The sequence below is a fragment of the Nicotiana tabacum genome, chromosome 17, assembly GCF_000715075.1.
Source record: "Nicotiana tabacum cultivar K326 chromosome 17, ASM71507v2, whole genome shotgun sequence".
Classification (NCBI taxonomy): Eukaryota; Viridiplantae; Streptophyta; class Magnoliopsida; order Solanales; family Solanaceae; genus Nicotiana; species Nicotiana tabacum.
The window spans coordinates 66,640,538-66,656,678 of NC_134096.1; the positions used below are offsets into that span (position 1 = coordinate 66,640,538).

At 35.2% G+C, this 16,141-nt stretch overlaps 3 protein-coding genes across 4 annotated transcripts; 1 reads left to right on the plus strand and 2 right to left on the minus strand.

Moving 5' to 3' along the window:
• The first annotated feature begins 1,018 nt into the window (after positions 1-1,018).
• Positions 1,019-3,752, plus strand: LOC107775358 (U-box domain-containing protein 45). The gene is made up of 3 exons (XM_016595087.2): positions 1,019-1,554; positions 1,777-2,246; positions 3,283-3,752. Exons 1-3 carry the CDS (start codon positions 1,340-1,342, stop codon positions 3,609-3,611), a joined length of 1,014 nt encoding a protein of 337 aa, XP_016450573.1. The 5' UTR covers positions 1,019-1,339; the 3' UTR covers positions 3,612-3,752.
• A 1,812-nt stretch (positions 3,753-5,564) lies between these two features.
• Positions 5,565-9,396, minus strand: LOC107775384 (altered inheritance of mitochondria protein 32). The gene is made up of 5 exons (XM_016595109.2): positions 9,055-9,396; positions 8,316-8,401; positions 7,390-7,695; positions 7,149-7,232; positions 5,565-6,311 (listed from the first exon to the last, which is right to left on the minus strand). Exons 1-5 carry the CDS (start codon positions 9,286-9,288, stop codon positions 6,005-6,007), a joined length of 1,017 nt encoding a protein of 338 aa, XP_016450595.2. The 5' UTR covers positions 9,289-9,396; the 3' UTR covers positions 5,565-6,004.
• Positions 9,397-11,524: 2,128 nt separating this feature from the next.
• On the minus strand, positions 11,525-15,780 carry LOC107775369 (serine/threonine-protein kinase D6PK). Of its 2 annotated transcripts, none has more exons than XM_016595096.2 (3): positions 15,163-15,780; positions 13,420-14,581; positions 11,525-12,525 (listed from the first exon to the last, which is right to left on the minus strand). In XM_016595096.2, exons 2-3 carry the CDS (start codon positions 14,559-14,561, stop codon positions 11,688-11,690), a joined length of 1,980 nt encoding a protein of 659 aa, XP_016450582.1. In that variant the 5' UTR covers positions 14,562-14,581; positions 15,163-15,780; the 3' UTR covers positions 11,525-11,687. The 2 variants fall into 2 exon arrangements, with proteins under 2 accessions (XP_016450582.1, XP_016450588.1); XM_016595102.2 differs by lacking the exon at positions 15,163-15,780 and adding an exon at positions 15,004-15,144.
• Positions 15,781-16,141: the final 361 nt, after the last annotated feature.

Below are 16,141 nucleotides of genomic sequence, written 5' to 3' on the forward strand. Positions count from 1 at the left end.
TCAAATCCTAGATCCGCCTCTGCCGGGTGGTAGACATTTATTTCATCTTTATGAGCAACATTCTTTCCGGTAACAGCAGATGAAATAGTTGTCTTCGGTTTTAGCTATACTTTGTCTTCGACTCCACGTGTCACTCTCTTATGCATCACTTAACATAGCATATTTTACCCTATATAATATACTATGTTAACTCAAACAATACTCATTTACAACGACCAATGTGCACAACCAGTGAAGAAATCATCTTAATCCGACTTCCTGTGCTTATCCATTGAAGATATATTTTAGGTGTAAAGTGTTAAATGGTGGTTAGTGATTTTTGAGATTCTGTCTTATCGTTTTATCTAAACGCTGAAAGTGTTAAATGGTAGACACTTTATATATTTAGATTTTAGTCTGCAACATGTTCCTTTCATTTGTAAGTTTGATATTTATTTTTCTTTAGGCTAACTAGTACAACATAAAGTCATATATATTGTTGATAAGTAATGATTACTTGTATTGCATCCTTTAACTGCTTTTATATTGTGAAAATTAATACTTTTTGAATTTTAATCCTTTGTTATATCCTCCCAAATGGTGTATTAGTCAAAAAGCTAGCTACTACAAAGCAAAGAGATTAAGGAAAGCTTGAAGATCAGTGGCATGCATTGATTTCGGTAAAGTTACGGCGGATTCCGTATAGAGGCAAAAGGAAAAGCGAAGCTATTTCCTCAAAAACAGAATGTATAACGGCTGCTTTCCTTTGATTTTTCGGTTGCTGACTATGTAATTTTCGATGTACTAGGCAAACCAAATCAAGATTACTGCCTTTTCCCTAAAATTCTGTGCCCTTGTCGGAGGTAGTTCGGCTTTACTCACGATAAAAATTTATTCGCATTCAGTATTTACCTCAATCCAATAAATACATGACGCTATCTTCATATACACTCTTATGAGTAAATGGTGATTTTGTGCTTCAACCTCATTCTTGAATAGAATAAATCTTGAAGTCATCACACATCAAAGATACCCCTGCATTTTACACATTTTTAGTATATTGACGGGTATCTCTTGATATTAAGTTAACTAAGCGATAAAGCTGACGACAGTTCCTTGCATCAGAGGGAAGTTAAAGATTCAAGCCAAGGTATTTCCACCTTAGTTAAATAAAGAAAGGGTTGAAAAGGGAATGGATCAGTTGCTTCAAATCAAGAACTCTAGATTAAAAGGAGAATCTTGAAAAGGCACAGACATTACATACTCTTGAAGCAACACATATATCCTTATATACATATAAAGAAACAAAAATATTCATAAACAAACAAGTGTGACTAAAGGCAGAGGGAGTTTTCAAGCCATGGAAGAAATGGTGGTGGAAGCTCTCCTCTTTGGTGATAGACAAGCACAGCTCCTTGCTGCAAGACAACTTGGTCAATTTTCCAGCAAGCAAAGGCACAAGATCGTCGAAAAAGGCATAGTTCCTCCATTGATTTTGATGCTGAGTACTAATGATTATGAAGTCATTGAAGCTGCACTTTTTGCTCTGCTTAGTATAGCTTTTCGCAGTGAAAGGTTAGGATGCGCATACTTCATTCAGGAACGTGTTTGGTACGATGGAAGTCATTTTCGAGAAAAATGCATGAAAACATTTCTAGGGAAACATTTCTTATGGAAAATGACTTTCGTTGTATCAAACATACCAAAAACAAAATTTGTTCTCAATATTTAAGTAACACGAGTGTATCTATACCTCGTTGATTTTCAGAACTAAAATTGTGAATATGCTTGTTGCAGGAACAAGATACTCATAGCAAAATCAGGGGCTATACCAGTGTTATTAGATGTGCTTCAATGCGAAAACGAGTTGTTAGTTGAGTTAGGAGTGGCAGCTCTCTTGACCCTCTCTTCTTGTGCTTCAAACAAGTTGGAAATTGCTGCATCTGGGACTATCCCACTTCTACTTGAATTGTTAAATTCACAAGCCTACAACAGCATGAGCTTGCAGGCTAATTTGGACATCTTGTCTATACTTCACAATCTTTCAACTTGCCATCAGCTCATCCCTTCTATTGTTTCATCTGGTGGGGTAGCTACCCTGCTTGGATTAATTAGCCTGGCGTCGGAAACGAAAACAGAAGGAGAAGTGATTGTGGAGAAAGCCATGGTATTGCTAGAGAATATTGTTTCTTTATCAAGAATTGGACTAGAGGAAGCTGCAGGAACAGATGGAGCAATTCAGTGTTTGGTTGAGGCCATGGAGGAAGGTTAATTGCATCATAATCTCGTCTAAAAGTTTCACACTTATAATTAGTTAATTGTATTTTGTCTTTTCAACTCTCAACACTCCTGTCGGCCTGATTCTTCTTTTTTCAAGGGCCGAAACACATGGAAATTTGTTTTTTCATGGGCCAAAGTCCAAATCCGTGGAAATATTTTTAATGTTTTGGGAAGCGGTGAAATTTGAATCTAGGACCTCTTGGATGCTCTCAGGGGCGGCCTCGCCCTGAACCAATTTAGTCCCAAAAAATTTAAGGGCCCTAAAATTATTATTTTTTTATATATATAATAGTATATTATTTATATAATTATCTCTTATTATTGATAAATTTATTTTTTTATTGTCATATTAATTTTTAATAACTCAATTTCTTCCTCTAATTAATATAACTAAAATAGTTTTCTATCAATCTTATTTTATTTTTTTATTTAATTATATTTCTCTATTCATTAGTTGGTCACGTAACTATATCTAATAATCTAACATATTATTTATTTTTCTTACATAAATTATACTCTCTCCGTCTCAATTTATATGAAAGTGTTTGACTGGACATGAAGTTTATAAAATAAAGGAAGACTTTTGAAACTTGTAATCTTAAATAAATTATAAAAATTTGTGGGCTAGAAATTATCTCATTAATGGTAAAAAGAAAAATCTAAAGTAGAATTGTTACCAAATATAGAAAGGGATTTACTAAAAAAAAGGAGTCACCTTAGTTGGGACGAAGGAAGTATGTTTTCTGGGTTCTCTCATTTCAGTTGTGATGCAATCAATGTTAAATTCATTTAATTTTCTTTACTTTATAAAACTAAGTTCTCATTTTTTTAATTCCACATCCTCATAATATATATATATATATATATATATATATATATATATATATATATATTAAGGCCTCTTATTAAGGCTTTGCTTTATGCCTCGGATGATGTTTTGAGTCGAGTGATTATATCGTCTAAAAACTTAAGTTGTTTGAGAGAGTACACTTTTAATTACTTAATTGTATTACGTCTCAACAGGTTCAAGACAATGTAAAGAAGATGCAGTGGCAATTTTACTCCTAATATGTGAGAGCTGCAGAGAGAGATACAGAGGGATGATATTGAGGGAAGGAGCTATGGCAGAACTGCTTCAGTTGAGTGTGGATGGGACAAGGAGAGCCAGAGACAATGCTAAAAGACTGCTTTTGCTTTTGAGAGACCGTTCTCATTGCAGCCCAAAGAATAAACAGCCAAAGAATATTCTGCTATTGGAACATGTTATGAGACAAATTGAGCAAGGAGTTGGAGAGAGAGCAGGGATGTCAGTTGCTCTCTTGGAGGAAATGATTTCAAAACTTAGAACATGACATTTTCATGTGCTAGATGTTCGAGTTGTGCTGATAATTGCAGTAAACTTCATTTGCTTTCTGAGTTTTGGAAGGGGTACATGACCAATGTTGTATGATTATTATATCATATATCTGCACATAAACTTGGGATTTAGATTATTTTCTTGGCAGGGCATCATTTATTCTACACTACAATTTGACAAAAGAAAGTCCATTTCCTATCTTTTCAGCTCAGTATTTTTCCTTTTGTCTTTTTAGCTCAAAAATGTTTGGTTGGGGTGAAAGGAGGAAAACAAGAGAAAAGTAAGAGGAATGAATAATTTTACATATTTGGTAAGTCGAAACACCAAATATAGGGAACCTTGGAGCAACGATAAAGTTGTTTCTGTATGACCTAGGTCAGTTCGAGCCGTGAAAGCAACCATTATTGCTTGCGATAGGGTAGGCTGTCTATATCACATCCCTTGAGCAGGGGCGGCTCTAAGGCTAGGCCAGTGAGGCCGTCGCCTTAGGCCCCAAAATTTGAAGTCCCCAAATTATTATTATTATTATTATATAATTTATATAAATAATTATTATAAATAAAAGTGTTACAGTATTTTTTTGGTTACTATTTGATTGAGGTTATTTTATTCCAATAAGTTTATAAATTACGATATTTTTTTCACTCATTATTAGTATATTTGCTTCACTCTTCAATTTTAAACTTATCCTTTTTATATAGAAATTAAGTTATACATCGACAATATAATGAATTTATTTTACAATCTTCTCTGAAACCCTATGAACACAAAAGTATTCATGCACCAATTTTTTTTAGTGTAATTTAATATATTATATTAGGTTATTAATAATTTATTTTAAATATCTCGCCAATGAGTGCTACTTAATTATGAACTTCAATTAATATTTAAATTAATCAGAAGGTGTAAAAAAATGTGACACTATTAATGCTCAAAACTTAACCTATTACGCTATGTACGTTTATTTTTTTTTTTATGTTTGTGATGATAGTCAAATTAAAATTTTCGCTTTGAGTTTCGTACCTCAATATTCCACCACTTTATTCTTTATGCTCTTCTTCCTAATTTTTTTTAATTCGCTATTTTGTGTCTTAAATGATTAATTTGGTATTTAGAAAGTAAAATTGTTTTTTAGTGTTTTATAAAATAAATTTGAGGGCCTCTCAATATGGTTTCGCCTTAGGCCACGAGCTCCGTTGAGCCGTCCCTGCCCTTGAGATGCGGCCCTTCCACAAACCATGCATGAACGCGGAATGCTTTGTGCACCAGGTTGCGCTTAAGGTAAGTTGGAACACCCCCTCCATAATTATTTCCTATCTTCTTCAAGGACAGAAATGAGGAAAATAAACAACCAATAGTCAATTAGAAAAAGAAAAAGTTACCTTATTCAAGCTAAATTGGTGATTTTCATCAAGAGACTCAGATACTAAGAATCTACTATCTCGAGTGGTTTTGTATTTTTAATCAAAAGCCACCTGATTGGTGGGGAGGGGGGATATGATTCCTAACCTCCTTCAAAACTAAGTTAGAATTGTACATATCCAATTCTTGCAAAGATGCACCAAATGACTGGTGTGTGTCATACGGTAGAATATGCATCGGTCGAGGGGTATGTATGTAATCTCAAATGAAGAATGGCTGCAAAGTTTTCCAGGAGGTCAAAGTGGTCAAAGAGAGCGCGCATTAAAAGGGACCCAGATGACAATCATTCTCTTTTATAGGAGAAAGTAAACACCACCCCATTACTAGCTATTGTCAACAAATTGCTTCAAAGCTGTTCGTTTGGCTACGAAATAATAGTTCAGTATTCACAGATATTGAGGTTTAGTATTTTCACCTAATGATTTGGCCATCAGCATGTGTAAATACTGAACTCTGTATTTGAAATATTGAAATATTAGTTTAAGGAGTATTTCAAATGAAAAATAATAGTCAAGTGAAATTCATGTCGCAAAGCAAAAGTCAAATTTCTCACAAAATTTCAACAAGTCATCCAACATCCCCAGACAATAAAGGAAATACCAACACAACAATAAACGAGGTAATTCCAACAAGCCCATAGAAAGCCTTATTCACCTTTAACAAAAACAACCAGGAAGCAAGACTTCCAGACTTGGAATTGGAATTTAAAGCATATCTGTAGAGTGTAGACTAAACTTGCAGGTATCTGTTGTAACTAGTTAGAGCTGTGTAACTAAGAAGCCCTTTTAGGGTGCTCACTTGAAGAGAACAAGAGGAGCTCATCTCCATAGTGTGACATACTCTGCGTTTACTTCAGAAAAATTCACACCAAACACGTATCAAATGCCATGGTTTAGAGTTACATCATTATTCTCTGAAAAAGACAATGTCTGGAATCTCTGGGTGCATGCACTTCGTGACAGCATTTCAGTGTGACTTCTTGTAAAATCCATAAGCAACAGCCACAAAAGCCACTGCTCCAACCACGCCAATGGCTGTGAAAACTTCAGGCCGGTCCCATTTCTCTGACCAGCACGGAAGTCTTCCCTGCCCCTTTTCCTCTTTCACCTCCGCACTCGCATCTCTACAACAAGAAAATCCTGCAGTACCTTGACAACAGCCCTGACTAGCAGTTTCTACAGGCGCTTCCCCTTTCTTGTCCGCACTGGTTCCATTGGGAACCCTCTGCTCATTCACCTTATCAGTTATCTCAGCAGGCAGTCCCATTTGGCCCCTATGGTTAACCAGGATAAAGTGTTTCATGAATGTACTCACAATAATATGAGAAAAGGAGCAGAACATATTTAACTTTGCAACTGCTAAAGAGATTGCCTCCAACTGAAACTTAGAGAGATCAAATAAGAAGTTTAGAATGTGAGAAATTCCCTGTTCTATAATTGGAAAGGCTTTTCCTTTTGCACTCTATTTCATAACTAGTCAGCAAAATTGATCTAACTTGTTCAAACCCTTCACATACCCATCCATGCCCATCTCAAAATGAATGCTGAGAATAGCATCCAGCTCCCAGCAAAAAAGCAACAGAGAAAAGAAGATAGATCCAAATAACAAGAGCAAAAGATCCATCATCCTCTACCACTCTTTACTTACTTTTAATTAAGATAGTTTATTAATTAACATGCAATCATTAAAGCTTTATAAAAGCAAAGATCATGATCAAGCATGAAAAACAAATGGACTAAATTTTATTATAACAACCCTTTTTTTTTACCTTTTAAGGCAAATTTGACAACATAAGCAAATGACGCAATTATACAACATTATCCTATAATCACTCAGCAATATTTCTATTACTGACGCCAGTGATTAAGCTATTTTTGACGTTGGATAAAAAAAAAGAAATATTGGTGGATGCATGGTGCAAATAGCAATTGAGCTTGGCTAAGTACATTAAACTCATTGTGATTGGTTCTGTTAAGGAAACTGCAAAAAGATAATCTGGAACAGTGCACTATGGGATTTTCTCAAAATTAAATAAAGAATTCGTACCATGTATATAGCAAACCCCAAATCATGCAAGCAAGAAACATAGCAAAGCACAACCAATACAAACCTCCAAAGTCTTTCAATGACTTTTCCCTCTCTGATCTGTTCGTCAAGCAAAATAGGTATATCACTTGGGGTAACATAGCCATACCTGCATTATGACAACGGATCACATATATATGTAAAATTGACAGTCTAACAAGGAGCTTCACCACTTTATCCATTTAAAAAGCCACATACTAAGGAATTGGTCAAGAAACTAATGGAAACTAAAAGAGCACCTCTATAAGTACAAAACTAGGTCTTACCAATTCCCAGCAATTTTCCCTTCTTTATCTGGACTGAAGATTATGACATTACCAGCATACTTGTGGCCACCAACATGGGAACAAGCTGTCACATGAACTTCGTTTTTCAAGTCCTTGGACTCAATCAACTTGCTAAATTCCTCAATCAGAACTGGTCCACAGACACCACACCTTCGATCTCGCTTGTTGTGAGAACAGACAAATACATAAGAACCGCTTAGTGGCTCCTGCGTTCCATAAGTCCAGGGCTTGCCATTCACAAGCACATCCTCAACAAAAGCATCGACATCCGACTCCTTCAAATTCCTGATTAAAAGTACCAGACATAAACTCGAGCTCAATGTAAGGTAATGCTTGGAGATGCATACAATGGTTAGGTCAAATACTTCGCAACAAAATCAAGAGGTAACTAAAAACGTACACCCTTGGTCCCAGCTTGTTTGTTACTTTTTGCTAATTGAGAGTCAATTTGACTAACTTATTGGAATTAAATTGAATTAGATTAATTCATTTATTTTTAATTAAAATTTGGATATTTAGAAATTACTAAAAAAAATACTATACATTACAATTCTCAAATGAAAAAGCACATATTTATATGTTGGTCAAATTTCACCTGGTCTGAATCTAGAAATGCAAAAAGTGCCAAAAATATTTTGAGATAGAAGAGTACATCAGTGTGGGTACTTTCATTTTACTCAGACTAATTTCTTTCGAAATAGCATAAGGTTGTTAAAAAGTGAATCAAGTCAAAATCACGATGTATATTTCTCTTTTCTTGCTTTCAGATAGACTAGTTATGCATTTCATCACTACTTCACACATAATACTGAAGAAGGAAGAGTTTTCTGCAGCTTAATACAATGATATAAAAATAAAAATAACAAAATAGAATTAAAACCCCATAGAAGAATGTCGAATATTACCTATATTTGATCATTTCTGGAAAAATCAGAACATCTCCATCAGATAGTCCAATGTCTTCACGTACTTCGCAAATCGTCAAAACAGTCTACCGCAAATAATCACCGAGGCAAAAAAACACAAAAAAAATCAATTTCACACTTGCAAAGCTAACATCATAAAACTATTAAAGGCATTCTAATTGACCGGATAGAGTTCTTATATTGTGTATTAAATTTATCCACTACACATTTGAAAGGCTAATAACTTAAAGCTACTAATTGCATTCTAATCGACCAGGTAAAATTCTTATAAACTTTGTATCGAACTTAAAACATTTAGTGTAGAATTCTTAAAATTATACGACACATTTTTTCATTATTTCGCATAGAGGTTAAGTTTTGTGCACTGACTATGCAATATTAATTCATTGCAAGGTAAGTACAAGTAAATATCTACAATAAGTATTTATGAGTAACCTGATAAAAAAAAAAAGGTAGCTAAGGAGGTTAAACAACACTAGTAGTATGCACAAATCATTTATACTGTCAGTATATATACTTCAATCCTTTTATATAAACTTCCAAAAGCTTAAAAACTACATTAATGTTATCTATATTAGATCAAAAGTTATCAAAACTATTATCTAAACTAGATCTAAAAAGCACCGATCGGCTAATTTGTGAGTCGGAAACTAAAAATAATAGAAACGAAGCTCAATGTAACGCCGTTGACTAAAGAAATTAGTTGAAAAAAACTAACCTTAAGCTTGATTTCATCCTTACGAGCTCTAAGAGAAGCAGCGAGTAGATTGGGAAGTGGATCGGAGTCGGAGGATTCAACGTGAGAAGGCCAAGTTTCATGTGATTTGTAACAGAGGAAAACGTGACGATCGTAAACGGTAGCAGTCCCGGCGAGTTTAAGTTCGTACATTTCTGAACGTTTGAACCCGAAGTTAACGTCGTCAGTGACGATGTCCTCCGAGTTTCCGGCCATTTTAGAGAGAGAGAGATTGGTGGAGAGCAGAGAAATTAAAATGGGAACGTGGAGAGAACGAGCCAAGGATTAAATAGTAACAAGTAATGGGCTAATGATTTGGTCTTAGGTCGCTTGCTCAACTCAAAAGGACAATTTTCCTTTTTGGACTAATTGGGGAGATTTTGGAATTTTGGATATTATGGGGGAGAAATTGAACAGTGAGGAATGATAATCGTTGACATTTTATAATTAATTATAAATGTATGTGACATATGTTAGTGGTAAAATATGGATGATTGATATAGATATACAGGTACTCTGTTATTTTTAGTGTTAACAGTTGACGACAAGGTTTAGGTATTGATTGAAATAAGTGATACATATTTGATAAAAGTTGAAATATTGCACACGAAAAAATGACTTCGTGATAACTCATTTTTTGTCTAAATACTTTCTTTAAGAAAAATATTTTAAACAATTCAAGAAATTACCTTACCAACAATTAGCTAATTATAAAGCATAGAGAAAAATTGATTAAACTTAAGAGTCAAACTTGTGACATTGTGATTTTAATCTTGACCGCTTTACTTCTTCGCTCGTAAAAAATGGCTAGGGGACTGGAGCTTAGTGCTATTGAGAGTAAAGGGTCAATCAGAAGGACTACAGATAAAAAAATTAAGGTGCGTGTTGTGGGCATTAGGCCATATTCCAGCTACCAACTTTTCTAACTCTGAATGGTGGGTGTGGATAGAAATAGAAAGGAACACATTTGAATAATTTCCCCTCTTGGAAATTAGAAAACAAGTTGATAAACTCTAGTTCAGGTTTACACAAAACTCTGCTTAATGGAGAGTATATTTTCAATTGTATACGTTGAGGACAATCTGAAATCCTGAAAGTTAACTATAATATAGTTTAGTAGAAATGAGTTTAAACTACTTGTATTACAAGAAATTTGTGCGCTTTTCTTCCAGTGGTGTTAATAGTAATAAAATTGTGTAGCTTTAGGGATGGCAATGGGAGGGGCGGGGCGGGACGGGTTTAAACATATGTGGGTGCGGGGCGGGGCAAAATAAAAAATATTTAAATCTATGTAGGTGCGGTGTGGGTGCGGGTTTAAAAACTTCATCAAAGAAGAAAACTCAAATTTCTGACTTTCTACAATGAAATTGATTCAACGTAATATATTGAAGCAAAATAAAGTAAAATGTAGTGCATATAATTCTTCCATTTTTCGAAAGCAATTTTACAAATAATAACTCAAAATTACAAATACAAGTATCCATCTTTGCTATGTACTTGGTGCCAAATATTATCAAATTTCTTAACAACGATTCTTCGGAAAATTCATCTGCTGCCCATATTTTGCTTTATTTTGCATTTTAAAAGTAAGAAACATGATTAATCTTAACGACTGTTGTTAGTAATTTTTGACAATATTAGTTCTTCTGATCGATAAGTATAAGAATAAAATGAATCTTAGCCATTAATTATTTTATGATCCACGTGGCATAAATCTAAAAGTTCATTGAATATTACTTGAGGTGATATTACTTGACTGAATCTTTTTCCTAAAACTAACATATATACTTTTATCAAATATAAAAAGTTAAAAAACAAAGAGGCATTATGATATCAAAAACTTTTTTTAAGTTACTTTTATTGCATATGTGCAAGATTTAATTCTCATAAGTATCTTATCTTCTTCTTTCCATAACTGAGGTACTCTGTAATCGTTAGAATTAATAAAAAGCACGAATAAATATAGTAAAAGTTTAAAAAAATTTCTAGCCAAAAGATTAAAAAAATTTAAAACTAACAAAATGAAAAAAAAAAACATTTATGCGGGGCGGGGCGGGCGAACGCAGGTGTGGATGCAGGGCGGGTGAACGCGGGTGCAACTGCTATAGTTTAGTATAAATGAGTTTAAAATACTTGTAGTACAAGAAAGTTGCGCGCTTTTCTTCCAGTTGTGTTAATTGTAACAAAATTGTGTAGCTTTGGTGGTAGTTGACTGGTTGGCAGTGGTGATAGTTGTAATGGTGGAGGTGGATTGATGTGGTAGTGACTAGAGGTGGTGGTTGTGGTGGTTGACGCGGTGGTGGTTGACCGTGGTGGTGGTTGTGATGGTGGAGGTGGTGGTTGGTGGTGGTTGTGGATAGAGTGATGGTGAAAAGTGATCTTCAAAGATTTTATCAACCAGAGAAGAGGACAACAAATAGCAGCAAGCATAAACATTGACAAATAAAGAAGATACTAGAAAAGTGACCTTCAAATATCCAATTCCTATGCATTAGCATTTCAGGAGAGTATGCACTTTACATTTTCATATGAAAGGTAACAACAAATCGGTGTTCTTCCTAAGGGGCTCTTCATATAACCTGACATGGACTTAAGTGCTAAGTAAACAAGTTTACTCAGAAGAAATCAATCTCAAAATAATTATCAGCAGGTTTAACATCAGCGCCTGGGACCTTTGTTGCTGGTGCGCTGGGGACATCATGTAGCACGAACGGCTTTGGTACATCAGGAGGACTAGCACATCGGATAAGTGCCCAATTCACGCTCTGAAAGAAAGGATGTTGTTTTATTTCTGTAGCGCCCCGCCTATATGCAAGGCGATGCTGTGGCTCTTTCACAAGTAAACCTCTTATCAAGTCCCTTGCAGCAAAGCTAACACTAGGTGATGAAGGGAATCGCAGGGGCTGGCCAATGACATTAAACAAGGTGGCTTTGTTGCCTGCTCCTTTAAAAGGTGTCTGCCCGAACAAGAGCTCGTAGAGAAAGATCCCAAATGTCCACCAATCAACGGCACTACCATGTCCCTCGCCTTTAATGATTTCTGGAGCAAGGTACTCATGTGTCCCCACGAAAGACATGGATCGAGCATTTGTTGGTTCAGCAAGGAGCTCTGGCAGGGGGCTCACTTGATTGTGCATCTCTGTTTTCTGTTTCGTGCTCTTTCCTTTCTTGGGCTTGCTTAGGAAACGCGGTGAAAAACATGCAGGCTGGATGATACAAGATGGCTCAATACAAGCAGGCTGGACACAGTATGATGAAGTCTTCGACTCTAAACTTGAATTTGAGGATTTAACCAAAGTTGGACTTGTGGCACACCTCAAGGAGAGGTCAAAGTCAGATAGCATTATATGACCATCTTCTCGAACCAAAACGTTCTCTGGTTTAAGGTCTCTATAAATGATTCCAAGCATGTGCAGGTACTCTAGAGCAAGGAGAACTTCTGCTACATAGAACCTATACACCAAAACACAAGATAACAAGTGCAAGTTAACATCATTGAATCAAGGCGTCCTTGTGATTTTGTGCATGATATTGAAAACAACAAACAGTCATCACATTTCCTGTACAAAATCATCAAAGACTGGATTTCTGGATCTTCAATGAGTAAACTAATCTTGAGTTGAGAAGACTACACCATTATCTATGACTCTTTAGCAGAGCTAATAACCAACGCTACAAACCCTACACCAGTCAGTTTCCGTTTCTTAACTGAATGATTTACTTAGGAATGTCGACATGTATTGGTAAAGAAAATAATATAAATGCAGTATCTGCATATTGGATAAAAGGCAAGTATCACTTTGAGCCTAATGTTGAGTAAAAGAGAAGAGAGTTAGGTAAAATAAGCAATCTATTTATCTCACCTGACATCAAGTGAACAGTGATAAGTGATAAACATAGTGCTGAATATGACAACACGCATCATCATGGGTTGAACAGCAAGACCACTAGAGGTGAGAGAATTTGCCAAACAATAATATTCTAACCTAACTACTATTTATGCAGGATCTCCCTTATGCCATAGAGATCTAGGAAAAAGAATTCCAATTTAACAAGGTTTCTTGGAACCCTTAAATCATGATAATAATGCAGGTTGTGATAAGAGATATGTTCACATTACCAAAACCAATCATATGTGAAGACTGGTTTATCGGGAAATTAATGTATTGTACTTTGATCACTACGATTGCAGCAAGAACTGAACATATTGACCATGAAACTGATCATCAGATCAAAGAAGTCCTGAATATATAGATACATGGACAAAGAAAACGCTTCCAGCTGAATGGAGATTCAAAGTAAAATAGCTACAACATCAACAAATATTCAATAAAAAACTAGCCTAACCTGGCAGCATGCTCAGGGAAAAACTTTCCTGGCTGTCTTTGCCGAAGTGCATGCAAATCTCCCCCAGGGCAGAATTCCATCACCAAGCAGGAAAATTTGTCTGTTTCAAAGTGTGAATAGAGTGTTGGTAGAAAAGGATGATCCAGAGACTGCAGTATCTCTCTTTCTGTCTGAGCTCTCACGATTTTCTTGCGACTCTCTAGAGCTGCTTTGTCCATCACTTTCATGGCGAAGAAATCTCTTGTGCCAATCAACTGTGCTAGAAAAACATTTCCTATGTCACCACCTCCCAATCTCTTCAGAAGTCTGAAGTGGTTGAATCCCAGTGTTCCGTCAAGAGATCTAATGGCTTGAATTGCATCCCACTTTGTATCATTTGCCTGATGTGGTTTATATATTGCACTGCTGAAACTAGTACAACTGCTTTCGTCACTGATATCACTACCTGTGCTGCCTCTATAGAAGCTTGTTTTTCTGCTCTCACTGATATCACACGAGTTGCTAACATCACCGCTTTCACCAGACTTGGCAATGCTGCTAGCGCATTCACTGATGACTTCTGTAGTGGTGAAACTTTGTTTGGCTTCTATGTACTGCGTTGCAGTGTAAAAGCTGTTTTGAGGACTAGGACAATAGCTTATTCCAGATTGAGATGTTAAAAGGTCAGCATCTCCTCTGGCGACAGCATGTAACATATAATCCTTGCGCTCCACAAAGCTACTTGAAGTAGTGTTCTTGTTATCATGAAGTAAATCCTTGATAGATGATTTGGTTTCAAAGATTAAAACCCGATCCAGTGAACATTCTTGTGATTGTTGATCAAGAGTATCTTCTATGTCCTCTTTTCCTTTAGTCGAATAGTGTCTCATCGAATCAGACATATTATCCCTCTTTATACGATTACTGGAAGTTTTATATGAACACTTAGAAGCAGTCACCGACCCTGTTGGGGTATCAATTGTCTTTGACCCAAAGTCAGTAGCTATTGGATCGAAGGACAACTCTTTACATCTAGATTGTCTCATTGATGTAGGATGGGGAGGACGGCTAATCCGGGAAGCTGAGGAGGCGTCACCCTTAATAGGAGTGAAGGAAGTATGACTGTTTGGTAAGGAACTAATTCCTTCAGCAAGTGACTCCATTCTGCTTTTTGGCCTAGACACTGCCATTGTACAATCAAAAAATGAGAGTATTACCTCATACTTACTCTATGAGACAAAATAAGCACTTAAAGCCATTTTGAACAAAGGTTTTTCTTTTAAGTAATAAATCTGAAATTGGCTCTATGATCCCAAAATGTAGCACAAAATCCTTAAACAAATGGGAAGGAATCTTTGGCAGAGAAATAAGAGGTACAATATCATTCACAGTTTCCCATTAACAAGAAAAAGCTACTTAACTTATAATTAACAAATCAATCAACTATGACGCAACATAAAACTAGCTGGAATCGGCTGTATCTGTATGAACAAACTTTAACCATTACACTCTATTAGGGTCCATTTCATTCCTATTAATAGAAATCTAAGAGCGGATAAATGCTTTAATTAAAATCCAAGAGAACTTAAAATTTAGAGAGATTACATTTTAACTGCCCAATTGCATTACAGCAGAAATCAAAGATCTTTCACAACAGAAATCTTGCATGGTTCAGAAGTTTCCTCTTTTGCTTCTTCCACAAGAACCAAAACAGAGACAGAGAAATAAATAAATAAATACAAATAACGGGTTCTTGAAAATTACCTGATTAAAGAACTGAGAACAGTAAATTAATCTTTCATGATTGTTGAGATTCAACAAAAGCTAGAGCGAAACAGAGAACCTTTCAAGAACTTCACTCGAAAAGTGAAACAATCTTTTGCTTTGTAACTGCTTTTTCCTGTATTGTTTTTCGGATCCGATCGAAAAACAAGAAAGAATGTTAAGTAATAGTAATTCTACTGATTTTGTGAGTTTGAGTTTTTGTGGGGTAAATGGGGTGCAATAGTAATTACAATGGAGAAGAAAAGAAACAAGAAAAGGAGAGAAAGTTGTATGAATGATATGAAAGAAAACTCAGAAGCAAAGCAAAAAGACAGGGAAACAAAGCAAAGCTAAAGAGTAAAGCTGTCTTCACTTTTAAGAGAAATTAAAGAAAAGAATGAAAAATCTAACTTCTCGCCACTGTCTTTCTGCTTTACCTTCACCTTTCTTGTTTATGTAAACGCTTATACTGAACTACTATACAGAGCTCTTCTTTATCGTAAAATACAAAAATTTATACTGTAACTTATCACAGTGAGTCTGAGAGAGGTGAGAGAGAAGACTGGAAAATGCATTTTATTATTGGCACTCTCAAACTTCTATTCTGTTTTTTTTTTCACCGCACTCTCAACTTTTATTCGGAGAGCAATTAAATCACAAATTAATTGAGACCAGCTACATAAATATTTTTATTTTTTAATTTGTGTATAGAGGACTATTTTTATGTTATTGTTAATTTAGCAGGACTTCCCTCTTTTATTTAAGTTCAAATAGATTATATTACCACGACCTAAATATTAGTTTTTTGGCTAGTTAATGTACTTCAAAATATTTGACGTTTTTAAACTTATTTTTATTATTGTGTTAACTAAGTGAGGTATTTAAGAAATAATTTAGACGAGTACTCATATAATTAAGACTATTAAATATTTTAAAAAAGAATGCACAATAATTTTAACAGACAGATAATATGAACCAA